This window comes from Somniosus microcephalus, chromosome 8 (assembly GCF_052327205.1).
Source record: "Somniosus microcephalus isolate GS21.2 chromosome 8, FLI_Smic_1.0, whole genome shotgun sequence".
NCBI classification, from domain to species: Eukaryota; Metazoa; Chordata; class Chondrichthyes; order Squaliformes; family Somniosidae; genus Somniosus; species Somniosus microcephalus.
The window spans coordinates 137,153,441-137,170,964 of NC_140994.1; the positions used below are offsets into that span (position 1 = coordinate 137,153,441).

General features: G+C 46.6%; 1 protein-coding gene across 1 annotated transcript in view; it reads right to left on the reverse strand.

Annotated features, from left to right (window-relative positions):
- Positions 1 to 17,524, reverse strand: part of LOC147113814 (slit homolog 3 protein-like) — a 714,603-nt gene that overhangs the window by 14,308 nt on the left and 682,771 nt on the right. The window contains exons 31-32 of the mRNA XM_085995157.1: positions 10,152 to 10,392; positions 8,135 to 8,265 (exon numbers count right to left, since the gene is read on the reverse strand). Coding sequence (XP_085851283.1) covers positions 8,135 to 8,265; positions 10,152 to 10,392 — 372 coding nt within the window. The remainder of the gene's footprint in view (positions 1 to 8,134; positions 8,266 to 10,151; positions 10,393 to 17,524) is intronic.

Sequence of the window (17,524 nt, forward strand, 5' to 3'; positions counted from 1 at the left end):
TAAATCACATTTTTTAAATGACATGAAATTACAATAAATTAAGTATTTTAAACAAAAATTTTATTTTTTTGAAAAAAAGAATTAAATTACGGGGCTAAAAATAAACACCTTTTTTGAAGTATTTTTAAATGATAAATCAGTGAAATTTTTTTTTTTTAACTTTTTTGAACTCTTTACCAGGCGTAAGAATTGTAAGGGTTTTCTGCGGGCGGAGTGTCTCCAAAAAGCAGAACTATCCGCCCGCAGAGGCCCTTCTCCAGGGCAGGCGTCCGATCTGTCAAGAGCATTCTTAACAGATCGGAGATGCCGGTTTTCAGCGCATGCAATGCATGCCTGAAACCGGCATTTCCGATGTCCCTATGGGTGTGTACACAGCGCATACCCACCCGTAGGGATCGGAATATCTGGGCCAATATATGTTCAAATCGGGATGGCGTGTGACTTAGAGGGAAACCTGCTGCCCTTGTCCTTCTAGGTGGTGGAGGTCGCGGGTTTGGGAGGTGCTGAAGAAGCCTTGGCGAGTTGCTGCAATGCAACTGTGTGCTGCGTGTGAAAAGAATCAGCTTAACGATTCAAATCTGGCCTCATCTCACCAAGTGTTTCAGTCTGCCTTTTAAAGATTGGAGAATGCAGATGAGGGTATGTGAGAAAGACACAAAATCCAGTTCCGATCACAAGGGGGTCCTATTGTTGCTCTCTCAGGTTATGCTGTCGCATTGTCAGATGTTGGGCAGTATTTGCACTCATTAATGTAAGGCGCTAGGACCCTTTACGGCAGTGACCAGCGCCACTGGACCCAAGAGACTATCTAAAGCAGACCCGAAACTTCTAACACCCAGCAAAAAGCAAAACCCTTGGAGAGTTGGAGATTTCCAGCTTAACTGCAGCACAGTGTCTTATAACTTTGCTGTTTGACTGCAGTGCTATTTGTGTGTCATGATCTTACACAGATGTGGGAGGCAGAACAACAGGAAAGACAGCTAAGTTAACCGACATCAACAAACTAGAAGTCTCAGATAAGTCTACACCTCTCTGTCGAAACAGTCGATACAAAGTGAGTGGGCAAAGAGCCCCGGGGAGAGACACAAGAATTGTTTTGAAGAGCCTCCTATTTTTAACGTGAGAATTCTGACAGAAGCTCCCCGCTTTTTAATGTGAATATTTCCAATTCCCACGGATAGTTTAAAGGTTCCACTGTCTTGTTAAGACGGAGTCCGTTGTAGGAATTGATGATAAATCACCATGTACTCAGACAGATGGAGACAGTGGCTTGGCACTGGATGAAGGGGAGGCAACCAATATTTCTGTCTTTATTTCATGGCATTCACCCTGACATAATGACAGCCACAGATGCCAAATAGCATATCCCGCTCAGCTAAGCAGTTAAACCTGCTGCTTAAGCCTTTCAAGTGACTGGCTTTTCACAGAATATACAGCTAAATTAGATCAAACACCAACCAAACCAGTCATTGGTTTTGGATTAAATTAAAAAAATTGTTTGCTTTCAAGTTGTGGTCTGTGTTTGTTTTTCTGCTCTTCAGCTGCAACAAACTACCTCGGAGGTGAGTTTTTCAAATATTACTGAAGGACACGATCAGTGGCTCCCAGTAACTCCTTGGCCTAATGGGTAAAGGTATTTTATAGCGTTGCAATAAATCATACTGAGCAGGTTCAATTCCTAGTTTATGCTGAGTTAATTAATCTCAGTACACATCATTTAGGGCACTTCAGGATCATTCTCAGCTCCACGATCAACTAATGGGTTTGCCTTTACTGCGTAGGCTCACACATGAAGAACGGTCACTAGGCTGAGGTACTGGAGGACTGGCCGATCCCATGGGACTACCCGCTGAGTCAGTGCCTTTAGGAGAGCCGCAAGGTGGGGGGGGGGAAAAGAGAACAAAAGGGGCAACTTTTTCAATAAAAAGCATTTGGTAAATTTCTTTCCACTTCCCTCCATTAGTTTACCAGCACACAATTTGATGACACAAATCGAGCCGCTTTTAGGGGACAACTTTCATGCAACATTATCGAGTCATCTCCAGGGACACTATCGTGTCACTGTCATATGACATCTGTGAATCATTTTCAAATTAAATCACTGAGTCACCTTTGTATGACGTCGAGTCACATTCATGCAACACCATCATTGTGAAAATAATGTATGGCTCTTCTCCCTCCCTCACCAGAAAAAAAGAAAATTTGCCAAACACTTTTTCATGAAGACACTGCCCCTTTAACGAAATTATAATCTTTCATCAGCCAGACGTACATGCTCTTTTCACGTTGAAGCCAGTATGGCTTTTGACCTATTTTACGCCTCAATGGCAGTTTTCAATGCCGCAGAATTATTATGTGGCCACACAATACTGTCATTTACCATCAATGTAGCATGTCCAGGTTATGTCAGCAGAGGATTAACTGTTCCCGCCACTACTACAACAACAGGCTTCTATCAAACATTGTGGCCACACTAATTTAACTTATGGCCAGTTTATTGTGCATTTATTTGTTAGATTTCTGCCTTCAGTGAAGATTTTTCAGAAAGCTCCACTTTAAAAAGAATAAACTGCCTAAATTGATGGTGATTTAGACAGACTCTAAGACTTACATTAATATAGCACCTTATTGTAGCCATCAGAAATACCTCAACGTGCTTCACATAAAATGAATTCCTTGTAAGTGATGCGACTTTAGTTATGTAAGAAATGAGGCAGCTTTTCTGCACAGAGCAAGATTCCACAAAGAGCAATTAGACAAAAGACTAGCGAATCTGCTTTTGGTGGTGTTGGTTGAGGGAGCAATGTTGGCCAGGATAGCAGGAGAATTCCCTGCTCGTCTTTGAATAGTGCCATGGGATCTTTAAGTCTACCTGAGCTTCCAGAACAGGCAGATCTCATCTCATCTGAAGGATTACACCTCTGACAGTGCAGCATTCCTTCACTACTGTATGGGTGTGTGCGCATGTCCTGGGCTGGAATTTTCTGGGGTGTCAGTGGGCGGGATGGGTGGCGGATCAGGCAAGAAAGTGTTTTTTTTTGACAGCGGGTCGGGAACCCGCTGTCAACCCGCCACAGCACGCCTTTCCCAATGTCGGGTCTGTCAGTGCTGAGCAGACCCAACAGGCAGCGGTGGGTGACCCAATTAAACTCATTATAATGCACTTACCAGACACCTAACAGGCTTTTTTACCCTGCTTTTTAACTTTAACTTCATGGCTACGGGAACCACGCTGTTCGGTGACCATGTCTGTCAACCTGAGGCGGGAGTCCCGTGGCTCCAGCTGATTACTTGACACCTTCAAATGTACAGTAAAAGCTCCCACCTGACAGATGATCACTTTCCTTAGCCACAAGCTGTTCCTCACTGCATTTCCACAACAGATTCAGCATGCTGCAAGTCTTTCTACAAGTCTCCATCTCGTCTCACCTCAATACCTCTCTCACCATTGACAGATCGCTTCTGTCATCTGTACTTCACCTGCCATCTATTCCATCAGCATGGGTGCCGTTTATACTGTCTCACCTTGGTCCTCAGAATTGGACCACGATGAGCCCCAACACCAGCAGCACCAGGCACACCAGCAGCACCAACAATAACACCAACCTTCTCCGCAATCACCTGATGCTGCACAGGACAGAGGGCACCAGCATCCGATCACATTGCTGCCCGGGAGGCCAGGGATGGCCTCATCATGACCAGATTTAGTTAACTTTACGCTGTACACCCATATGGCTGCCACATGATGCGCCAGGTTGGCACCACCCCACACCAACACCATAAAGCATTCCTACAATGACCAAGCCATTCCTTTCACACTGACCACCATTGCAAGGGGTACCGTTATGTCTCACCATTTACTGCAACACACTAAGCCACTTCCAAAGGTGCACACAAACCTTTCCAAGACCGGAAAGTGTTGAAAATAAAGATTTTTATGTTTGACACCACATTAACAGAAACTTTACATAAACATTGGATAAAACACCCAAGTGCCTACCCTTGTGTGTTGTTAGTTGGTATGATTGCACTAGGATGAGGAGTGTGAGGGGTGGCTAGTGAGATGGGGATGTGATGATGTAGATAGAGAGGGATGGGTGGAGGTGCAAGGTAAGTTGGTGTAAGGATGTGCAGGAGTAGGGTAGGGAAGGCAGAGTGATGGGGATGTGATGAGAGGCACAGCAGGATGAGGTTGAGTGTGGCTTTGTAATAACATTTTGTGATCTAAGGAGATCATTGAAATGTTTGCGCCACTGCACCCAGGTCCTCCTGACCACATCCCTGCTTGTGCCCTCCTCTGCAAGGTGTAACCAGGCTGTTTTGGTCTCCTGGGGAGGTCTCTTCTGCTCAACGGAAGGGAAGAGGATCTCCCTGTGATGGGAGAGCCTGGGTGCAGCCCTCTGCCTCTGTGCAGTCATTGTCAGCGTTTGCAGCACTTCAATGCTGTAGAACACTGACAGCACAAATGTAAAAAGAAAGTTGGCCATGGTCCCTTTAAGGAAACCGGCTCATGACGCATCGTGAATGACGTCACCAGACCCGTTTCTCCTAATTGGGCTGGGTAACACGTGGGGCGGGCTTAACAAGCCCCATCAACGTAAATTGATTTTAGACAGCGGGATGGAGCCAGCAGCGGGGCCGCAACCCGCCACCGACATCGCCTGCCCTGGACCCGGCAAGGAAAATCCCGGCCCTGGTGTGAGCTTGAACTTCCAACTATCTGACTCAGAGGTAAGGGTGCTACCAGCAGAATCACATTCAAATGTCAGCAGCCTCCCTTTCGAGTAGTGGTTTATTCTTTGTTAACCAAGCTCCACCACAGATCTTGTGCAGAGATGAATACTCAGAAAAGGGGTCAGCCATGGCTCAGTGGGTAGCACTCTCGTGTCTGAGTCAGAAGGTTGTGGGTACAAGCCCCATTCCAGAGACTTGGGCACAAAATCTAGACTGACACTCCAGTGCAGTACTGAGGGAGTGCTGCATTGTCTCTGGTTCTGACTTTCAGATGAGACAGTAAACTGAAGCCCTGTCTGCCCTTTCAGGTGTACGTAAAAGATCCCATCACACTCTTTGAAGAAGAGCAGGTGAGTTTTCCCTGTGTCCTGGTCAATATTTATCCCTCAACAAACATTGCTAAAAAAGATTATTTGGTCATTATCACATTACTGTTTAGGGACCTTGCTGTGCACAAATTGGCTGTCCTGTTTCCTACATTACAACAGTGACTCCACTTCAAAAGTACTTCTTTGGCTGTAAAGCACTTTGTGACATCCTGAGGTCATGAAAGGTACCATATAAAAGCAAGTCTTTCTTTTATAAAAGGCCATGTATACAGTTAATATTTCGAGGGTCCACAATTTGCTATTTATAAGGGTCAACAGGTAAACTGAGAAGGTGGCTGTACAAGACTAGCTGGGGTAGGCGTTTAATGCCCTGAGACCAGCAGGGATTGAGTACATAATTTCCCCTTCCTCAGCTAGATGGCCAGGAATCAGATGCATGCATACCAAAGGAATTACTGTGGATAGGAGGCACAACACCCACCCACTGCGTCCAACTGCCAGCGACCAGTTGAATATCCATTGGAAGACCACCAAACATCAGGCATGTAAACCACACCAGGGACAAAATAGGCATTGATCACTGCACCACCCTGCCCAACAACAGCACAAGGGATCACATGCATTCCCTTCCCTCCTGCTACAAACTGCGCCAAGCACTGGCTCACAAATGCACAGCCAATAGGGAAAAATGATCACATACTCACTGGAACCACAAGTAAAACAAACACATACCAACTAAACCACCACAATGGGCAAATGTACCCACTCAGCCACCACGGACAGTCACTTCCAGCCACAGCTATCAAAACAACATGGCTCTCTTTTCTGTTGAGGAACAGCCACATCCGTACATAACCCGTTGGAATTCAGGCAAATTAGGATTTCTCATAATTAATCAGACGTGGACCAATTCAAAACAGCTGGCATTCTTACTTGGACTCGTCACTTCTCCCTAATAAATGTGGAGGTAGCATTATTGAGTAAGGTTATACCAGTCTAACATGGAACATCTCAGATCATTACAGAGTAAGGTTATACCAGGGTATACCAGACCTACACTGAATATCTCAGGTCATTACAGTAAGGGTATTCCATCCCAACACGGAACATATTCATCATTTACTTTGATAATCCAATTCTTCAAAGAGTTACTGTTGCCTTCAGCACCCCTTTAAAACTGGGGAGTCTCACCAAGAATGCTCATTTTAAAGAGAGTCTCTCGCCATCCAGGCCCTCTTATAAAAGACGGAGTCTCCACATCTAGATCACTTCTGAAAGAGGACGCTTTCCCACCTCAATCTTTGGTCCTAAGAACTATGGTTGACTTGTTCCCCCTGCTTATTTCTATGGAATTGTTGAATATTTTACTTTATCAGGCAGCTTGCTGTTTATAGTAGTGGGGGAACTGTTGGGAGAACTCCCTGACCTGACAGCATGCAAGGTTTAACAACTGCTAGATTTTGAATGGATAAGAACTGATTTGAAGTTGAAAGTATGCTGGCAGAAGGAGGGTACAGTCCCCTTAACATGCCACCTGAGGGAAGAGAACGGTGCCTTAAGGATGGAACATGAAGGCGAGTTGGGAGAGAATGGAGCGACGAACAATATCAAAGGCTATGCAAGAGTCACCCTACTACTGAGGAAATGTGCAGAACACTGTGGGACCCTGTTTCCCACATTACAACAGTGACTACACTCCAAAAGTACTTCATTGGCTGTAAAGTGCATTGAGACGTCCGGTGGTCATGAAAGGTGTGATATAAATGCAAGTCTTTCTTTTTCTGTATGCACCTGCAAGTAATTATGCAATGTAATCTGTTCTCCAAGAATGTACGCAAAAATAACTGAATTCAAAAACAACCTTTTGGCATGAAACTGGGTGTCCTAATATAATGAAAAGCTTTCTCGGACCACCTTTTGGGAGCTACGTGTTTAAGGCCTATTCCCTAGCTCGGGGGAATCTGCTGTCTGATTGCTTTTCTTACAGTTCTGATTTAATTTGACTCAGATATTTAAATCTTGCTCCATCTCCCTCACTGAGCTAACAAGATAACAGCATGACATTTAATAAAAGGGTAACGCATTAACCAATGGAATTAATTTTAGTGGCGAGGGCTCAGCACAGGTATGAAGCCATTAATCTTATGTTAATGAGACGTCACCGTGAGTGACGACCTCCTTCTTTATCAATATAATATAATTAGAGCTCACGCTGTTTTTGTCCTGCTCTGAGCCTTTACGGATGTGGACAATCTATAAAAGTCATCTGATGGGGGAGCAGATGGCTGTCATTGTGACATTTACTAATCGACAGATGAGGGCAGGTGTCCGCCCAAACTGTCACCTTTGAGACAGCTCCTGTATAATGAGCTGGAGTGTATGGTAATTAGTATTAATGGCATGCTTGCATAGTGTTATACAAAGCACTGCTTTTACACATAACATACTTCATATACAGTATATATACAGTATATATACACAGTGTATATACACACACACTATATATATATATTAATTCATTCAGTTTAACAGCTACAAACTTGGAGACATTTTAAAGGTAAAGTTTATTCTATGAAATTGGTGCTTAATCCCACAATCTGCACACTTATCTGCAGGCATTTTAACATCAGCAGGTTGTATTTCTTCTGCCTGGGAGAGCCCAGTGATGCATTCTGCACCATGTCTTGTTCTCAGCTGCACCCTCAGCTCCACAGGGTAGCATGGAGAACCCAGAGTACAAACGTGTTGGACTAGCTCCCTGCATTTACTGTTATGGAGCAGGCCGCCTGAACTCGACGGCACATTCGTGGACCCATGATCCGGTGGCTGTACGTTGGCTGCAGCTCCCAGCAGGTCCTGCCGTTCACACTCAGGGGCTCGGATGATGGAAGGAGAATAACACAGCTTCAACCCGGCCAACTAAAATGCCCTTCAACGCTCTAAACCACTTCTTGTTTTGTGCCTTAAAACCGCCAGTTAGAAGCTTCTTGGAAGTAATTCTACCCTTTCCAGGCAAACGGTGATTGGCAACCTGAAGTCAACTTACACAAACTGGGCAGGAAACAACTCACCTGTACACGGTGGTAGGGGGATAGCTTGATGCATCGTATATGAGCCGAACATGTCCCTGATAGAGTTCTAGAGCTAGAGGGTCATTGTCACCTTTGTACAGTAATAAGCCGTTGTCCTTGTCAGTCGCAACCTAACCACACAGAGAGAGACAATATTTAATACAATCGCCTGAAATTTACTCTTTTATTTGAATCTCTATCCCAATTTTTAGCCTGTTTATTTCTTCCCAGTTTATGCCCCCGAGTCACCTCCTCCCTAAGATCACACATCATTACTCGAGGAAAGGATGGGCAGCAACTTTGGTTGTTATTGCTGGTGTACAGCATCTAAACCATAGCCTACTTGGCCTGGGAGTCCACAGTGGGACCATGTAAAGGGAGCTTTATTCAATATCTAACTCATATTGTAACTGACCTGGGAGTGCCTGATGGGATATTATAGGAGGGTGCCTTACTGCACATCTATCCTATTGTGTACCTGGCCTGGGTCAGTCTAGAGGGAGCATTGGTCTACATTTGGACCACGCTATACCAGAGAGAAAGTGCTTGCTGCCAACACTGAGGCCTAGAAATTGGGTTGGGGCGCCAAAGCGGCGCAAAAGTCGCCTGAGCGCTGGATTTAGCGCAGCAATCGGAGTAATACCGATCGCCAGAAATTCAGTTTCAGTGCCCCTCGAGGGACACGGGGCGAGGCTCGAGGCGCTCCGCGTCCCCCTTAGGGCGCTGAAACTGATTATCGCAGCGCAACGTGCCACAGCGCCACACGCTGCGGCACGGCACGCTGCGGTACTGCAGGCCTTCCTCCCACTGTTAAGGGGGAGGTGCCTGCAACAGCGCGATCCCCGCTCACGAGTGCCGGCAAATGAGCCCGGCACCAAGGAGAAGTGCCGGGCTCTCGGGAAACAGCCGGCAATGCCGCGGTGGGGCGGGGGGGGGGGGGGGTTAGGAGGCCGGGGATGGAGGTGCTGGCAGGCGGCCGCCGAAAAAGCGTCCGCCCCGCACCTCCACCTTAACTTGCGCCGCTGCCGGCACAGTAAGGCCCCGTGAACCGGGCGCAGGTAGCGAACGGCGCAACTGCGGCGTTCGCTACCAAATATCGCGAACGGGGCATGAATGGGGCGCTGCGCACACCGATGACGTCATCGGTGGCGGCGCAGTGCAACAGGCTAATGCCACCATTAGCGCCCCTCCTGAATATCGCGGGAGGCGCAGCCAGTGGCGCTACAGCCACTGCCTGCCTCTTTAGGCGCTAACAGGTGGCGCTACTCACTCAATTTCTCCCCCTGAATGTCTAAACACTTTAGTGCAAAATATTTTATTCCCATCCCATGATGAGCAAAACACAAAACAATTACCAAAATAAATTCTAAACTGACTACCTTTGTACACAATTTTTTTTTTGTGTCAACTGGCATTGTGAAATTCTATCTGATTTTCACTCAATGGCCCACACACTACTATTCCTGTTACTGATGTCACTGCAGCCTTTCAGATGAACACAATGCCTAAACACTACAAGGCCAATGAATCTGTGTTTAACATCTGTTGCACTGATTTACGTCAGGCATGGGATCCCTGCATTACTGGGCACAGAGGCCTGAGGCCTACACCACACTCGATGACCCTAACACATGCACTGTGGCCGGCCAGCAAGCAAAACTGTGAACAAGGCTCATTAACGCCCCAGAAATCATGTAAATTAGAGGGCTATCCCATAATGCAACCTAAGCTCCTGAGCAGTGCTCCAGACACTAAGCACCCATTTGCAATGGGCGTTTCAGGGGAGGTTTGTGGTGAGTGGGCGGGGCAGAACATTGCTGCTGGGTCATGCGCGATGTGCCAGAGGCACCGTCAAATTATGCAAATGAACTGAATCTGCATAATGGAGTATGGTATCCTCATACAGACACAAGCATGACCAGCATCTCAGGATCCAGGTGCAGGGACCGGTGTTCCACATTTAATCGGCCCCCTACATCCCGGTGGGAGGTGAAAATCACGCTGACGAAATTCCTACCTGGAGCGAGATATTTGCTTGTGGCCGGACCTGGGAGGCCGACAGCATCATGTAAGAGTCCTTCCCGACGAAGTTGACAGTGACAAGTTTCTCGCACCTCTGTCCTGCGAAGCCAGCTAAGCACTGGCAGACGGGCTCATTCTGTATCTCGATGCACTGAGCGCCGTTCTGGCAGTCGTAGTTGTCGCAGGGACTGGTGCGGGGCAGGACCATGGGAGGGTGGCTCTCACAGAATAGTCCACTGGAGAAACAAAAAGGCACAAATGCCCAGTATGAGTCGGAGTAAAAACATGATGATAATCAAAAGGAGCTAATTGGAGAAAGCAACATAAGTTCTGTATTTTAGGATCAATAATGAAGTCGGCTAGCTAACATCCCGTGGTCATTATACAATGAAACCATTTACACACAGGTGCCAAGCAACAAGCTGCTTGTTGTTCTGATGTTGAGTAGCTGAGAGGGTGGCATGGGCATAGAAGGAGGTAACTAGTGGGATGCCACAGGCATCAATACTGGGACGGTTACTGTTTACTATGTACAGGAGGTCAATCTAACTGTTAAAAGAATCCACAGTTTGGTCTGTACAAATGGTGTTCTTATATGTATGGAGTTGAATAATGCTTTAGCATGTAAAGAGAGTATTACCATCACCAGTCATGTGTTTGACTTCAGACAAAAAAAAGTTGTAAAATGCTCCGTTCTTTGAAGTAGGACAGTGCCTGAGTAATCAATGTGTTCTTCACAGGTGTTATCGATCTTCGTGAAGGACACCCACCCATGACAGAAATGGGTACAAAGGCTACGTGTGTATGAAATCATCTTGTAATATCATCCACGGCCTCAGGCTGTGACCATGTAAGCATCGCTTGGCTTGGCAGTGGGATTCCTCACTTCACATACACAAGAAAATGTGAAATAATTAATGGCCCAGAAATTCGGGTCTCCACGGGTGAGTACGCACGGGGTACTCACCTGTAAGCCCAATGGAAGTGCTGCTTTCCTGCATGCACTGCGCATGCGTGGGAAACCAGCACTTCCGTTCCTCTGAACGAAGGGGTTCAGAGGTCGAACGCGTGCGCATCGAACTTTGTTTTTTTTGTTTTTTAAATTTTTTTTTACAGGTTTTCCCGGGAACGTAAGCCTGCAGAATTTAGAAATATAAAAAGCAGGCGTAAGGCCTGCTTTTTACAAGGTAAGTGGTGAATTAATTAAAATTAAAACATTTTTTCCACAGGTTTATTATTTTTAAATACTTTAAAGCAAGGTAAGTTGATTTTTAGCCCCGTTAGAAAATAAAATTATCTTTTTCAAAAATTTAAATTATTGTTTAAAAGTTATTTCATGTAATTTATAGTTTATTTAAAAAATGTGATTTAAAAAAACATTTATTTGAAGATTTAGTGCTATTTTGGAGCCGTAGTATTTATAAGTCTTGACAGCAGCTCCGATTGGCTGCCCATGGCCCACGTGATCCCAGGGGACGCATCGAACTAACTACGCCCCTGGGATACGCAAGCACTGCGCGCCGGCAGCTGGAGCAGGCCCAGGATCGGAATTCCACGCGGGCCCACAGCTCAACGGCCGGCGCGCTAGGTAAGTGCAGATCAGGGGCTTGCACCCCCGGGAAGCCCCCAACCCAAATTTCTGGGCCGATTAATCATGTCAGCAAAACTATCAATTTAAAAGTAAATCAGAACAATCAGTCCTTGTGACGGTCCAATGTGGCCAACGTTGATCCTTTCACATGAACTGGTTGAAGTTTCTATTATGTCCGTGTATAATTGAGACACGGACTGCAGGAGTTGATTATAACAAGTCTTTACTGAATGGAGACAACCTGGAAACTGAAACTACAGAAGCCTGCTAGGGCCTTTTATACAGGGGTGGTCACTGCCGGTACTGCAGCCTGAGACCAGTTATTCCCTTAAAGGTACATACACAACAATTCCTCCCCTTTTAGATAAACAGTACGTAACATTCATTTAACAACTAAATAATAACTAATTACAATTACAATTACGGTTGCTAGATACATTGGTTGAAGTTAAGCAATTATAAGTTCAGTCTTTGAGGAGGCTTCCTGATTCTGTCTGGATAACGCCTCTTTGGGATATCAGGTTCTTCTGGCAAGGTTGAGTCGGGATCAATGTCGTTGTTTGGTTCGTCTGCTTCCAATATCACCGATTCTGCGGTAGATGCAATTGGTACTTGGGTTTCATCGCCAGGTGTATCAGATCGTGGTGTGGAGTTGACGTTTTCCAGTGACTCTAGAATCTGGTCAGCATGGCGTCTTACAATGCTCTCTCCAACGTCCACGGTATACATTAGAGGTCCTTGCCGTGTACAGATCGTTCCTGGCTGCCATTTCTCTGTGCGGTAGTCCCGAGCCAAAACTGGTTGACCTATCTTAAAACTCCTGGTCGGCCTTTCATTCATATTCTGAAACTGCCTGTTCTCCACATCTCTTCTGATGTTTGGCTTAACCAAATCCAAGCGGCATCGTAGTCTTCGATTGAAGAACATCATGGCTGGAGTTTGGTTGGTAACCGCATGTGTCGCATTCCGCTAGGCAAACAAGAAGTTATCCACCTTGTGTTGTAGGGGTATATCTTCATTACACATTGCCTTGATAGCCTTCTTGAATGTTTGAACAAACCTCTCGGCCAATCCATTAGTGGCTGGATGATATGGGGCAGATGTGTAATGCTTAACACCATTGTTCTTTAAGAACCTCCGGAAATCTTCAGACACAAACTGTGGTCCATTGTCAGAGCAAATCCGTTCAGGCAGCCCATTCCTGGTGAATATGGTTCGTAAGACTGTGATAGTTTTTTCTGTGGTGGTTGAGGACATTTTTATTACCTCTGGCCACTTTGAATGTGCATCCACCGCAATTAAAAACATCGAGTCCATAAAGGGACCAGCAAAATCAATGTGCACCCTTTGCCATGGAGATGAGGGCCACTCCCATGGATGTAGAGGGGCTTGTGGTGGGGCGTTTTGGACCTTCTGGCATCCTGTACAGCTCTTGGTCATCTCTTCGATTTCTCTATCGATTACCGGCCACCACACAAACGCTCTGGCTAAGTTCTTCATTTTTACCCCTCCCAGATGACCCTCATGAAGCTCATTGAGCACTCTATCCTTCAATTTGGGTGGAATTACTACTCTGGATCCACACATCAAGGTTCCTCTGCACACTGACAGCTGTTCTCTTCTCGGCGAGAATGCTGGCAGCAATGGTTCGCCATGTGCTGGCCATCCCTTCACCGTTAAATCATAGACCCAGGAGAGTGTCGGGTCATTCCGTGTTTCCTTTTCTATGTTTGCATTCGTCACAGGGAGACATTCGACTATAGTCGAGTGGAATAACTCCACTGGACCCACTGCCAGTTCTTCTTCCACCGTCGGCAACAGTAGGCGCGACAATCCATCAGCATTCCCATGCTGTTTAGTTCCTTTGTACTCGATGTCATATTGGTGTGCCCCTAGGAAAAGGGACCACCTCTGTAGCCGTTGTGCCGTCATTATCGGTACGCCCTTCTGAGGGTTGAAAATGGAGACGAGAGGTTGATGATCAGTTAGTAGAGTAAATTTCTGACCGTGCAGGTAGTGATTGAACTTCTTCACCCCCCACACCAGGCTGAGCGCCTCTCTGACAATCTGGGCATAGTTACGCTCGGCTGAAGTTAACGAGCGTGACGCAAAAGCTATCGGCCTCTCTGAACCATCAAGGAATTTAAGTGACAGTACCGCCACAATGCCGTAGGGAGACGCATCACACGCCAGTCTTATCGGTAGTGATGGGTTGTAGTGAGCCAATACTTCTCTTGAAGTGATTAGGTCCTTACTCTTCTGAAAGGCCCGCTTACATTCATCGCTCCATTTCCATGGTACTCCCGTGCGTAGTAGGGCGTTCAGTGGATGCAGAATTGTGGACAAATTCGGCAAAAACTTATGGTAGTAATTCACCAATCCGAGGAATGACGTTGCGACACATTTTCAGGCGCTGGAGCCTTAACTACCGCTTCAATTTTGTCAGGGGACTTATGCAACCCCTCTTCATCAATCACGTGGCCACAATACGATATCCGTTTCTTAAAAAACTCGCACTTGGGGCAATTGGCTCGTAGCCCATGTTCACGTAGTCTAGTGAGCACCTGCTCTAGGTTGGCAAGGTGTTCACTGTCATCTTCACCTGTCACTAGGATGTCGTCCAAGTAACACTGAGTCCCCGGAATCCCTTGCAGGACTTGTTCCATCGCTCTTTGCCATATCGCCAGAGCTGATGCTACTCCGAATACCAGTCGATTATACTGGTAAAGACCTTTGTGAGTGTTTATCGTGAGATACTTCCTAGAGGATTCTTCAACCTCCATCTGCAAATATGCTTGTTCTGGACCGATGGACATTATGTGACATTCTGGACATTTTTACATGCAATAGCACCCTCTGGTGGCGGTTATTGTGTTAACAGTTTGTATGCTGGAAAGGTCATCTGATCTTTCTTCCTGTGTGAGGTCATTTGATCTTTGTTCCTTTCTTCCTGTGAGAGGTCATTTGACCTTCCTACCTTTCTTCCTGTTGACCCCAGGAAGCAGTTTTGCCAGGAAGAACCTGACTTGAGTAATGGAGAATCTGCCATGAGAGGTTCCATTTACAATCCAATGTAATCTGATTTCATATGTTAGGCCAAGCGTAATATCTGTGAGTATCTTTGGTTCTTAGCATAATAGCAATGTTGGCAGAGTAATATTTTGATAATACTATGTTTATAAAAGGTTAATATTTAATAGTTACAGAAGTTAGTTCAAATGTTAGTTATACAATTAGTCTATTCTACTGTTGTAAATATGTTTATATCTTGTGTAATATCGAATGTGTAGTACTCAGTTTATGTACAAAACATACTTTGTCTTTGTTTACAGTTTCACAAATTTGTTCAAGTAAAAGCTTCAAAACAGCAACCGCTTCAGAAGAATTATTTTTGAATGAGTGTTTAACTTGCTGGATAGCTAGATAGGAGCACGTCTAGCGCGGCCAGTACACTGAAAAGATAGCAATACCGCTAGCTGTGAAGAGCGGAACAGGAGGAACCCAGAGTAAGCCTTAACCTCGTAGAGCACATCTACCTCCCATCAACATGTCAGAAGATAATAACGAAAATGCTTTGCAGCAAGTAGAAGACCTTAAACAGGCAGACGAAACTGTAGAATGTGACAATCGGTCTATAAGCACCGGTTACTACAGATCGCAAGTTGGTTCACGGTCATCGGGTGGTTCTAGAGTAAGCATAGCCATCGCCAAAGCATGGGCTAAACTAGTAGCAGCTCAAGCCAGAGCTGCGCATACGGAGAGTGAAATAGAAATAAAAGTAAGACAGGCCCGTCTCCAAGCTGAACCCCAAGCAGAACAGGCCCGGCTCCAAGCAGAACAGGCCCGACTCCAAGCTGAATCCCAAGCAGAACAGGTCCGACTCCAAGCGGAATCCCAAGCAGAACAGGCCCGGCTCCAAGCAGAACAGGCCCGACTCCAAGCTGAATTCCAAGCGGAACAGGCCCATCACCAAGTGGAACGCCAGGCTGAACAGGCCCGTCTCCAAGCCACATTAGAGGCTCTGCAGCAACAAAAAGAGATAGATGCTGCATTAGCCGAGACACAAGTATTCGAGGCAATTTTGGAGGGAGCTGATCCCGAGACAGCTTACAAACCTTTAATTCCCGTTCCGTGGCAGAGTCCATGACAGCGCACCATAGATTACGTGAGTGACCATGCTGACATACAGTTTACAGGAGAAAGGGATGGAGGCCCGCACATCTCTACAGACGCAAACACTTCGTATAACATGCTACAAGTTGCCAACCAAGGTCAAAGCAGACGGCGTGCCTCAAGCCGCAGAGTCTCCGCCAGCAGAACGGAAGACACGGTGCAAAGGGATAGGACGCCGAATAGAGAAAGTCAGAGGCAAATCCCCTCTCGGTCCCTTGAGACCCCCAACAGAGCCTCCAGCCAAGGCAACCCTGGCACAGGTCCCAGCACCTACGACCTCGCCAAATATCTTGCACGCACCCAGCTGGTGACTTCGGGGTTAATCAAGTTTGATGACAGGCCAGAGAATTATCGGGCTTGGAAGTCCTGCTTCCACGATGCCATATCGGGCTTAGACCTGTCGCAGGAGAAGAGCGCGGCCTCCTTATCAAAGAAGCCAAAGCCAGGAACGACCCCAGCTTCAACTTCTTCTCCTCCCACCCAGCACTTGCCAGAAGAGACAAGTTCGACAGACATGGAAAGACACCAATATCTGTCCACAGAATGCAAGTGTCCTCAACTGAGCACACAAAGATTCAGGAGAAACCTGAGGATATGAGCAAACAATGCCCTATCCACAACAAGCCCCATCCTTTAAAGAAGTGCAGAGGCTTCAGGGAGATGTCCCTGGAAGATCGGAAACAATATCTTAAAGAGAACTCTATATGTTTCAGGTGCTGCTCGTCCATGAGCCATCTCGCCAAGGACTGCAAGGTGGATGCAAAATGCACTGAATGTGAAAATGATCGGCACATTTCAGCACTACACCCAGGCCCAGCTCCTTGGAAGTCAGAGACGCCTCCTCCTGCATCAGAGCACGGCGGGGAGAGAGAGGGAGCTGCTGGTACGGAGATTACATCCAGGTGCACCGAGGTGTGTGGAGAAGGAGTGAGCGCAAGAGCATGCTCCAAGATATGCCTCGTTAATGTGTACCCTGTAGGACGTCGCACACTGGAGAACAAGCCATCTCAGGTGAGCACACTCAAGACTTCCATCTTGGAGAATGGTCGTCCAAGCTACCTTACCCCATGCAGTAGACAGATCCGCGTGGTGTTTGACTCCAGTGCACCATATCAGGGAGTCTCTCTCAACGACGTACACCTCACAGGGCCCGATCTTAACAACAGCCGCTTGGGGGTACTCATGAGATTCAGGAAAGAGCCCGTCGCCATCACTGCCGATATCCAGCACATGTTTCATTGCTTCGTGGTGAGAGAAGACCACAGAGACTTCCTCCGCTTCCTGTGGTATCGGGACAATGACCCTAATAGAGACATTGTGGACTACAGAATGCGTGTCCATGTCATTGGGAATAGCCCATCCCCTGCTGTCGCCATATACGGACTAAGGAGGGCTGCCAAGGAAGAAGACGACGACTTTGGCAGTGATGTGAGAGGGTTCATCGAACGAGAGTTCTATGTCGACGACGCACTGAAGTCATTCCCGACCGAAGCAGAGGCCATCAGTACCCTCGGACGAGCCCAGGAACTACTTGCACTATCCAACCTCAGGCTGCACAAGATAGCCTCTAACAGACCAGCAGTGATGGAGGCATTCCCCCCTGA